The 12159-nt window shown below is 40.6% G+C and overlaps 1 protein-coding gene across 1 annotated transcript in view; it reads left to right on the top strand.

Moving 5' to 3' along the window:
* Window positions 1–1775: 1775 nt before the first annotated feature.
* GALNTL5 (polypeptide N-acetylgalactosaminyltransferase like 5) overlaps window positions 1776–12159 on the top strand; it is a 41577-nt gene continuing 31193 nt past the window's right edge. The window contains exons 1-2 of the mRNA XM_069462028.1: window positions 1776–2025; window positions 8619–8739. Coding sequence (XP_069318129.1) covers window positions 1776–2025; window positions 8619–8739 — 371 coding nt within the window. The remainder of the gene's footprint in view (window positions 2026–8618; window positions 8740–12159) is intronic.

Consider the following 12159-nt stretch of genomic DNA (forward strand, 5'->3'; position numbering starts at 1 on the left):
ACCACACGTCCAATAACTTCCTGTCTTCCAAGCACGTGTTAAAATTTTTAACTTTATTTTTATTCGTTGTCGAGTCAAGATGGAGAGGAGACAGACACACGTGTTCGGTCTATCATCTTTAAAGGAAGGTTCTCAAGAGCTTCTTCCTTTTTCGATGAACTATGAACAGCTTCAAACCTAAGGGAAACACAGAGCACAGTATCGTAAACGCTGTGTCGCACCCATCAGCTCTATCGAACCGGATGGTTTGGGCTTGTTTTCTTCAGAGCTTTTTGAAAAATAAGCAGTAAGGACAACAGGGTGGGAGCCTGTTCTCCTCCCCGGCACCTGCCCCGGAGGCAGGTCCTAGGTGTGGTTTTTCCGTGTGTTTGGTACACACGAGAACGTCCGTAAACCATCTGCTTCTCGTGTTTTCCAAACTTACGGCATACCCTACTTGGTTTTGCACATTATGTTTTTTAGGTTTCACAACATTACATATGTGTCTCTACTTGATCCATTTTCATTGCTGAATGAAGAGCTTCATTTTATCAATTCTATTGAGGGAAACTTTAAACTATACCTAGTTTTTCACTATTACAAACATTACTTCAATAAACATTCTTGTACACGCCTCATGATGCGTCTCTTTAGGTGAGAGACATATCTAATTTCATGAGTCTCTTTAGGATAGATTCCTAGGAATGGAACTGCTTTATCATACTATATATTTATATATCCTCGACTTAACTACATACTGCCAAATTGATCACACCAATGTACAGTGGACCACAGTTCCCATTGCCCACTTTCTCTCCAGCTTGTGACATTGTGTGTTTTTACAGTTTTTAACAACCTGATTGGTGTCACATAAGATTTTTAGAGACGCGTGCTCTCTCTCCAAGATGGATTGGTCATGGACTAGGGATGAGTAAGCCCTCGTCACCTTATTTCCTGTCTGCACAGGCATACGCGCCAATGGCTCTAAATGATGCTGTGTGCTTTATAAACATGTTATACACCTTGGTGTTAAGTACTCTTATGAATATCAATTTTAAGAGGTTTGTGGTAGACTGGGTGTGGTGGCTCACACCTGTAATCCTAGCATTTCGGGAAGTTGAGGTGGGAGGATTGCTTGAGGCCAGGAGTCTGAGGTTGCAGTGAGCTACAATGACATCACTGTACTCTAGCCTGGGTGACAGAGTGAGACTCTGTCTCAAAAAAAAAAAAAAAAAAAACCCCACAAATAAACAAAAAAAAGAGTGTGTGCTAATATAAAAAAAGATACACTTTATGTATGTAAGAACTGATATCTGGGCCGGGCGCGGTGGCTCGCGCCTGTAATCCTAGCACTCTGGGAGGCCGAGGTGGGCAGATCGTTTGAGCTCAGGAGTTCGAGACCAGCCTGAGCAAGATCGAGACCCCATCTCTACTAAAAATAGAAAGAAATTATGTGAACAGCTAAAAATATATATAGAAAAAATTAGCCGGGCATGGTGGTGCATGCCTGTAGTCCCAGCTACTCGGGAGGCTGAGACAGGAGGATCGCTTGAGCCCAGGAGTTTGAGGTTGCTGTGAGCTAGGCTGACGCCACGGCACTCACTCTAGCCTGGGCAACAGAGTGAGACTCTGTCTCAAAAAAAAAAAAAGAACTGATATCTGTCTTTAAGACACTGGAAATTGAATTTGAGCCAAGTAGATGATCTGTAAACCATTGGACTATCTAATACTGCTTCTCTCTAATCATTCTGATTTAGGAAATTAAAAAATGGACCATGGGTAACGGTAGGCTTACAATGAGAAAAGGCATAATTCGGTATTTATTCTGTGTGCCCTTGACATTTGGAATCTGGGCGGCTCTGTTTTTAATAAATATTCATCATAACGATGTGAGCAACTGGCAGAAGAGAAGCCAAGAGCCTATATCAGCTTGGTTGCTTGAACAAAATCTGAAGCAACAAATTATCTATGAATCAGAGCAAATATCAAAACGACGTGTAACAGTCAAACATGAGCCTGAAAAATTGCGACCGTTTGCCATGTTAGGTAAGTATTTTGATTTTCTCTGTTAGCCATTTTAAAAGAAAAGTATACCACAAATTTAAAATTTGGAAGAGGAAGAGAATGTCCCTTTTAGAGCAATTTAATTTTTAAATTAGGAATATTTTATATATATGCATAAATTAATACACAGAAAATAAAGCAGGCATGCATATACTTACCACTTACATTTAACATTTTTATATAATTTGCTATATTTGCTTCAGATAGCTTTCTGTTTTGCAAAGAAATCAATTTTAACAGGTACAGTAAAAACTTTACCCCTTTCCTTCCCCTACCTCCAACCTCAGAGCTCGTAGCTCACCTGAAGGGATGGGTTCTTTCTCATGCATGCCTTTGCACTTCCTCTGTGTATTATCCCTAAGCAAAATATAGTATTATGGATTTTTAATATATTTGTACATATTCTGATGTACATATCTTTTTGGAACTTGTTTTTTTCACTCATCGTTATATTTGTAAGACTTTTGTCCTATGTTCACACCCATGAAGACCTAGTTTAACAAAATCAACCCAAACAAAGATGCAGAAATTAAAGCCTTAAGAAACAGGCCTCCATTCTGTGGATCCCCGCTCTGTGTGGCTCTCCTCCTAGATGACCAGGTGTTGGCCCCAAACTCCACCCCATGACTCAAGCCTGTGGCCCACGAGAGCCCCTCTGCAGGTCCCCTGCCCTTTTCTGTTAGGTCACACCCTAATTTTGGCTCTTAGAGTCCTACCACTCACAGGGATGAGCCCCCAGGAGAGCAGTGTTGCTTTCTGGAATGTGAGTGGACCCCACTTCTCCACCAAGTGAAACAGTCTTGTGATGGCATGAGATCGGTCCAGGCACCGGAGGCCACGTATGGGTTTGGAACTGACGCTCCAGCTAGTAGCAGTCACTTGCCTGTCCTCTTGCCTGGGGCAGATCTCTGCAGAAACTACAGCTGTGGCCAGTGGCTGGTCATAGAGCCCAAGGATCAGGATGCTGGCCTGCTTACTATCTCTGTCTTAGACACTTGTTTAATAGCCTTTATACCACGCCTGTAATCCTAGCACTCTGGGAGGCCGAGGCAGGAGGATCGCTCGAGGTCAGGAGTTCGAGACCAGTCTGAGCAAGAACGAGACCCCGTCTCTACTAAAAATAGAAAGAAATGATCTGGACAGCTAAAAATATATATAGAAATAAATTAGCCAGGAATGATGGCGCATGCCTATAGTCCCAGCTACTCAGGAGGCTGAGGCAGGAGGATTGCTTGAGCCCAGGAGTTTGAGGTTGCTGTGAGTAGGCTGACGCCACGGCACTCTAGCTCTAGCCCGGGCAACAGAGTGACACTCTTGTCACAAAAAATAAAATAAAATAAAATAAAAAGCCTTTATAAATATCATTTATTTATAAAGCTTTTAGAAAAATACTTAAAAACACAAACAAAAAAGTGAAAATCAGCCATCATCTTTAGCACTTGAATGCATACATATATGAGAAATTCCTTCCTCCATTCTTACCCCAAACAGGTGAATGCTTAACAGTTTGATGTGTACCAAATTTTTTCTATGACTTTACATGAGATTCGCTTTAATGATTCATAATAGTATAATAATCTCTTTAGCTAAATACAGATAGATCTGCCTCAGTCTTTAGTAGTTGTGGAGTACGCATACATCGGATGTTATTTAGCCATTCCCCTACTGATGGACATTAGGGCATTTCCTATTTTCTTACAGTTGCAAGCTGATGCAGGGAACTTCCTTTGTGGTACGTACACATAAGGAGAAACACACATTTAATGTTATATTTATGCGGAGCAAATTCCTAGAAATTGTAGTGCTAAACCCTGGGGCACAGGCATTATTTTGAGTTTTAGCAGAAACTGCTAAATTCCTCTCCAGCGGTGTAAACAGTTGACTCTTCCACCAACGGTGAGGGAGAGAAAGGGTTTCCCGTTATGCCGGCCGACTGCTGATGCTATAACGTGTTTAATTTGTATTCTATGCTTATTAGTAAGGGGGTGCAGGGACCTTACCGGGTGCGCTCTGCTCCCGGGTGCCTAGAGCGACAGCTGGTGAGGAGTGGCGCCTGGGCCCCTTCCTGCACCCGGGAGGATGCTTTCAGCTCGGGTGATCTCTGCTCTGAACTCTGTTCTACTTTCTGTCATCACCTGTGATTTATCAGTTATATGCAAACCACTTGAGTTTGGAAATTGCTTAGGGGATCGAACTAGCTGATCGTTCCATTTCCTCTGATGACTGCACACCGTGTTTGGGAATTCTCGCTTGTCCTCTATTTCGTATTTGTAAGTCTTCTCGCCCCGCCTGATGTTAGTTCCCTAAAAGGGAGAGAGTCTGCACAGGATGTTGCCTCCAAGGTGTGGGTGCGAGAGGCCTGGAGGCCTGGAGTGACCCAGGCACAGAAGCTGAGCAGGGTGCCGATGACCACAGAAGCCGCAGCCCCTCGGCGGAGGCGGCACTTTGTGGATTTGTAGGCTCGGTAATTCCCCCAGAGAGAAACTCAGAAACGAAGCCTTTGACGCAAGGCAGGGCGGAGGCGGTGCGGGCCAGGGCCGGCCTCGGGCTGAGCAGCGGCAGGGGAAGGCGGGACAGCGGAAAGGCCTCGCTTGTCCCCGGGTGCCTGCGCTGGGGCCGCGACGGCCGCCCTCACCGGCCCGAAGTTCCGTGGGTTTCACCGAGAGATTTCCACCATTGCCCGGGCTTTGCAAGCATTTTCAGAACTGTAAGTCGTTACTGTAACTTAAAGTAGAGTTACCCTCGCTTGATTGAAATTTTCTGTGGCAACAGCTCGAAGTGTTTGTGCTGGGGAAAAAAAAAAGGACTTTGGAATGAGATCCAAAGTTTAATAAACATAGCATTTACTGAGCGCTTACCGAGTGCTAAGGACAGTGCCAAGGACTTCGCATGCATTGTCCTGTCAATAATATCAACATAACCTTGCCAGATGAAATGCAGGAGTGCCCAGTTAAATCTGAATTGCAGATAAATGTAGAATTTTTTTTTTTTTTTTTAACATAAGAATATTCCCGGCCGGGCACGGTGGCTCACGCCTGTAATCCCAGCACTCTGGGAGGCCGAGGCGGGAGGATCGCTCAAGGTCAGGAGTTCGAGACCAGCCTGAGCAAGAGCGAGACCCTGTCTCTACTAAAAATAGAAAGAAATGATCTGGACAGCTAAAAATATATATAGAAAAAAAAAATTAGCCAGGCATGGTGGCACATGCCTGTAGCCCCAGCTACTCGGGAGGCTGAGGCAGGAGGATTCCTTGAGCCCAGGAGTTTGAGGTTGCTGTGAGCTAGGCTGACGCCACGGCACGCTAGCCTGGGCAACAGAGTGAGACTCTGTCTAAAAAAAAAAAAAAAAAAAAAAAGGAATATTCTCTTTGAGATATACTTCCAGGTTGTTTTGTTTTATTTTTGCTAAATTTGCCACCCCATCCTAACTCTTACGAATTCTCACTTTATGGATAAGGAAACTGAGGCTTAGAAAAATAACCCTTCAAATATATAGTAAGTGGCAGAACTAAGGCTCCAGTTAGCTATCATTATGATCCTGATAATTAAATCTCTGAATTTCTATATCAACATCTTCAAAAACTAGAGTAGTGATAACTACCTGAGAAAGGTGTTTTTTCAGTAGACTGAAAAAAGGTGTATGGGCCGGGCGAGGTGGCTCACGCCTGTAATCCTAGCACTCTGGGAGGCCGAGGTGGGCGGATCGCTGGAGCTCAGGAGTTCGAGACCAGCCTGAGCAAGAGCGAGACCCCATCTCTACTAAAAATAGAAAGAAATTAGCTGGCCAACTAAAAATATATATAGAAAAAATTAGCCGAGCATGGTGGCGCATGCCTGTAGTCCCAGCTACTTGGGAGGCTGAGGCTGTAGGATCGCTTACGCCCAGGAGTTTGAGGTTGCTGTGAGCTAGGCTGACGCCACGGCACTCACTGTAGCCTGGGCAACAGAGCGAGACTCTGTCTCAAAAAAAAAAAAAAAAAAGGTGTATGAACCCCAGACACTGAGCACGTGGCTCAGTAGGTTATTTCCTTCCTGCACAATGAATGTTAACTAGATATTCACTATGTGCCGGGCTTTGTATATAAAGTGAGTTGAGTATGAAACAAACTGCCTGCTGACAATAAAACAAGTCACGCTGTGGGGATGACAGACTTACAGAAGAATCACAGGCATCAGAATATATAAAAACAAAAATGGAAGCATCTGATCCCCTCATTCCACAGAAATAAACACTGTTACGCATTTGAGGGTTTGCTCACCCTCTTGACACTGTAGATTTCCATCTTTCCCCAAACTGGGGAAGTTTCAGCCATTATTTCTTATAGTGCTTTTTCAATCCTATTTTCTCTCCTCTCATTCTGTAACTCCTGTAATATGAATTTAGCTACCTTGTTATCTCACAGGTCCCTGAGACTCTCTTCATTTTTTTCAGTTTATTTTCTCTGTTGTTCACATTGGGTAAATTGTGTTCATCTGTCCTTAAGTTCATTGAGCCTATCCTTCGTATCACCACTCTAACAGTAAGCTCATCCAATGTTTATTTAGATTATTGTATTATTCAGTTCTATAATTTCCATTTGATTCTTTTCATATAATTTCTATTTCTTTGCTGGGATTTTTTCCCCATTTATTTCAGGCATTTTTATGATAGCTCCTTTAATATCCTAATACAATAATTCCAACCTCTGATTCATCTCAGTGTTGGCATTTGTTGATTGCCTTTTCATTCAATTTGCAATCTTCCTGGTTCTTATTATAAACAATGATTTTTTATTGTATACTGGACATTTTGGATGTTGTGAGACTTTGGATCCTATTTAAGCTTCTTTTTAGTACGCAGTCTCCCTGTTGAGGTGCAGCAAAGGGATCAGGTGAGGGTGTGTGTTCAGCTTCCTGCTGGGCCCATGGACACCACTCAGTACATTGCCTCACTGCAGGTGGATGGAGTGGAAGTCGCCCTTTGGCTGCACTGATAACGTCCCCGTGAAATGGGGCACTGACTTGCATGATGTTGTTGTCTCTGATTTCAGCTCTCTGCTGGGTCCTGCTGACACCACGGGGAAGATGGCGAAGCAGAATGTAAACTAGCCCTGCCTCCCATCCCCTTGTTCTTCCTCATTGATGCCTCATAGGAGAGGCTCAGTTCCCCAAGGGGCCTCGCTGGCACCAGGGAAGGAGAGAAGTGAAATATCAACTACCTTGACTCACACCACCTGTTTCTCTCTTGTTGCTGCCAGGTGGGGGGTGGAGGTTCAGCTTCCCACTGAGCCCTGCCCACACCAAGGGCTTGGAAAACGTGGAGCGCAGAACCTCACTAATTCTAATTGCTGCCAGGTGGGGTTGGAGGCTCACCACGCCACTGACACTAACTTAAGGAGAATTGGAGTGTCACCTGCTTCCACCAGGTAGGGCTCCAAGCCAGTTTCTGCTGAGCCTGCCAACACCACCCAGAACGTGCCTGCTTCTGCTCAATGAACAATCGGGTTCTGCTCAGCCCCAGTGGTGTTTGACCAGACCAGGGTAGGGATTGCTAAAAGTTTCCTGTGGTTAGGCTACCCTTTCTCCAGCTCTTCAGCTAGGCAGAACGGGCTTATCTTGGAGCTTTTTTGGTCTGTGCCTCTTGGGATGTCCAGGTAGAGGCTTCCACAGCCCCCTGTCTGGGAGTTCTGGGAGGCAGTAAGAAAATCTGCAGAGCTCACCATGTCCTTTGTCAAGTCCTGAGGCCCTTAGGCGACCAGCATCTTTCAGAGCCCTCCTATGTTTATCTGTTACGTCCAGGACTTTTCAGGTGTAAGGAAGAGGATCTCAAAGGAATGGGCTGCTCCATCTTGACCGGAACTCCCTTCACATACAGCCTTTTGTATTAATTTTGGAAAGCACTCCTTGGGCATTTAGTTGCAGCGTTTTGATGTCACTGAGTACAAGCTCATTACTATTAAGTCTCTATTTTGATTCATATCTCTTAGTCTAAAGTGACTGTATGCTCCTTCCAGTGAATTATATACTTTTTACAAAGATATTTTGACACCTGTATTCTTTGACCGTTCTTTTGCTTTTAACCATTTTAGCTTATTTTATTTATCTTTTATGACTACATTTTGTTTTTTAGTCCCACCTAAAAGATTTTATCTTTTATTAGTGAATTTACCCCAACCTCATTTATGGTTATGACTGATTTGGGTTGTCCTTTGTCAACTTGTTTTATTCTCAGTAATGGAATTTTCGGAGAGGAATTTCAGCTCTCGTTCTTGCCCTTCCCTAAATCATTCTGTGACTACAATTTCACGCTACAGCTGTGAATTTTACACTACGGCTGAGCAGCTGCCTTCCACGGAAGACTTAGTGACTGAAGAGTAGCCAGTTGTTCATAGTTTGTTAAAGCATCTGCTTTGATTTGTGTAAATACTCTGTGTTCCCACCTTTAACCTTGTCATCTGGGGGTAGTTTAGATTCCAAGAACATAACTTGTGTGACTATGAAAGGTGTGAATTCAGGACAGAGTCGTTCCTGTTGTTCTGCGTCACTGTGACAGCAGTCAGCCTTTACTTATGTGACTCTAATAACCTTTTCTTTCAGATAAGGATTTTAACTATAAGGACCCAGAATTTCTTGATGGACTTTCAAAATATGGATTTAATACCATTATCAGTAGACGTGTGGGCTTTGAGAGAGATGTGCCAGACACCAGACATAAAATGTATGTTCCTTCTACCTATATAGATATGTATTTAAAAACCAGTTAGTAACCAGATTTTAATTTTAGCATATTAGAAGTCTTATAATATAGACTTATTTTTAGATTTAGTCTTATAATATAGTCTTATTTTTAGAGCTTGAAGTCAGATAATGTCAAGATGCTATTTCAAGATTCCAATGCTCGTAGTGTAAAGAATATCTTCTCCATTGGCACAGAGTGTGCTCTGGGGGGCTCCAAGAATTGAGTCACCCACACATCTTTTCATTAAATCACCAAGAAGGGGTTCTGGCCAAAAGGGATTCATTCCTGATATAAAATGTCTTGGACAGATACCTATTTTTTCCTTCAATTCCTTTTTTGAAATTGTTCCTTCAATCATTTGTGTTAATGCATTTTTTAAAAAAATTGTGGTAAAATACATATAACATAAAAATTACCATTTTAGCCACTTTTAAATGTACACTTTAGTGATATTAAGTACATTCACACTGTCGTGCAATCGTCAATACCATCCATCTCCAGAACTTTTTCATCACCCCAAACGGAAACCCGGTATCCATTAAACCCGGTATCCATTAAACAACTTCCCATTTCCTCCTCCTCCCAGCCCTGACAACCACCGTTCTGCTTTGCGTCTCTATGACATAATCTGACAACTCTAGGTACGTCATATAAGTAGAATCATACAGTATTTGTCTTTTTCATGACTGGCTTGTTTATTTCACACAGCATAAGATCCTCAAGGCTCATCCATGTCATAGCATGTATGTGTTAATGCCTGTTTAATATCTGTTAGGTTCTGATGGTTTCAGGTAAAAAGGGGTGATAGTCTGCTTCAACTAAATGAGAAATACTTAAGGAATACAGACGTCTTCCCCTAAAATAGACGAAGGCCGAGTTCCAGGAAACAGGAGCAAGTGGGGCACTTTGCTTCGTTGCAATTTGTGTGCAGCACAAACATTTGGAGCCACAAATATCACTTCTGATATAGCACACTCAAGAGATGTAGTGATTGTACATAATTACACATGATCTATCTGGATCATAATAGAAGAAAAAGAATTTAAATTTACTCAAACCATAGAACATGAAATGAATTTCATTTAGAGGACAATGTTTTACTCAACTGAATATTTAACTGTCACAAAGGAAGGTCAATATATTTGAATGCCTTTAGTTTATGAGATTCTCTATGTGCCACAATTTCTTCCCCCTAAATCTCATTTTCTAAAATAGTGTGAGTGCTGTCCATTCCCCATAACACATGATTGTTTGTTAGGAAAAGCAGAAAGTTTAGAGATATTTGTCCAAAAAGGGAAGTGGATTTTGCTGTTTAATATTAAAAATATTAACTAATTTAATTGGAAATTTAATTCTGTATGAAGAACACTACTATATTAATAATACATTTTAATACAAAATAATACATTTTAACTGCTAAGAGTAGTTACTACTATTTTGGGTCCAAGTAGATTTTCAACCATTATGATAGTAACCATATTGTTTCATTAAATGGAATTTCCATTTCAGCATTGCCTTTTTTTAATTTAATTTTTATTTTTTAATCAAAAATTAAAATTGTATATATTTATGATGTACAACATGATGTTTTAATATATGTATACATTGTGGAATGGCTAAATCAATCTAATTAACATATGCAGTACCTCACACACTTACCATTTTTTGTGCTAAGAGCACTTAAAATCTACTCTCTTAGCAATTTTCAAGTATACAATATGTTGTTATTTTAGGTTTCACAATGAGTAAGATCATGTGGTATTTGTCTTTCTGTGCCTGGCTTATTTCACTTAACATAATGTCCTTCAGGTTCACCCATGTTATTGCAAATGACAAGATTTCCTTCTTTTTTTAAGGCTGAATAGTATTTCATTGTGTACATGTACTACATTTTCTTTATCCCTCAGCCACTGATGGACACTTAGGTTGATTCCATATATTGGCTATTGTGAAAAATGCTGCAATGAATGTGAGAGTGCAGATATCTCTTCAGCATACTGAGTTCATATCCTTTGGATAGATACCTAGAAGTGGGATTGCTGGGTCATACTGTTTTTCATAATGGCTGTATTAATTTATATTCCCACCAACAGTGTGCAATGATTCCCTTTTCTCCACAACTTGACAAACTTGTTATCTTTTGTCGTTTTGATAGTAGCCATTCTAACAGATGTGAGGTGGTATCTCATTGTTTTAATTTGCATTTCCCTGATGATTAGTGATGGTGATCATTTTTTCATGTACCTATTGGCCATTTGTATGTTTTCTTTTGAAAAATGTCTATTCAGGTCCTTTGCTGATTTTTTGATCAGGTTGTTTATTTTCTTACTATTGAGTTGTTTGAGTTCCTTATATATTTTGGGTATTAACCTTTTGTTAGATGCATGGTTTGCAAATATTTTCTCCCATTCCATAGGTTGTCTCTTCACTTTGTTGATTGTTTCCTTTGCTGTGCAAAAGCTTTTTAATTTGATGCAATCCTATTTGTCTATTTTTGCTTTTGTTGCCTGTGCTTTTGGGGTCATATCGAAAAAAATCATTGCCCATACCAATGTCATGGAGTTTTTCCCTTATGTGTTCTTGTAATAGTTTTACAGTTGTAAGTCTTATGTTTAAATTTTAAATCAATTTCAGTTGATTTTTGTATATGTTGTAAGATGAGGGTCTAATTTCATTCTTACGCATGTGGATACCCAGTTCTCCCAGTACCATTCCCAAGAGACGTCATTTCTCCATAATATGTTCTTGGCATTGAGAATCAATTGACCATAAATGCATGGATTTATTTCTGGCCTCTCTATCTGTTCCATCGGTCTATGTGCATGTTTTTATGCCAGTACTATGCCGGGAGTTTTAAAAAATATTTTTTCTTTTTGTTTCCACACACAGCATTGACAGTACTATGCTATTTTGGTTGCTATTAATACTATAGGGTTGCAGCAGATTTTGATATCAGGTGGTGTGATGCCTTTGGCTTTGTTCATTTTGCTCAAGGTTGCTTTGGGTATTTGGGGTCTTTTGTGGTTCTATATGAATTTTAGGATAGTTTTTTCTATTTATCTGAAGAATGACATTGGAATTTTGATAGAAATTGCATTGAATATGTAGATCACTTTGGGTAGTATGGACATTTAAACAATATTAAATCTTCTAATCCATGAACATATGGTATCTTTTCATTTGCGTCTTCTTCGATTTCTTTCATCAATGTTTTATAGTTGTCAGTGTACAGATCTTTTACCTCCTTGGTTAAATTTTTTCCTAAGATTTTTTTTTTTTTTTTTTTTTTAGCTGTTGTAAGTGGAATTGTTTTCTTGATTTTTTTTTCTGATAGTTTGTTGTTAGTGTATAGAAAAACTACTGATATTTTATGTTGGCTTTATATCCTATAACATAACC

Source organism: Eulemur rufifrons, chromosome 29 (genome assembly GCF_041146395.1).
Source record: "Eulemur rufifrons isolate Redbay chromosome 29, OSU_ERuf_1, whole genome shotgun sequence".
Lineage (NCBI taxonomy): Eukaryota > Metazoa > Chordata > Mammalia > Primates > Lemuridae > Eulemur > Eulemur rufifrons.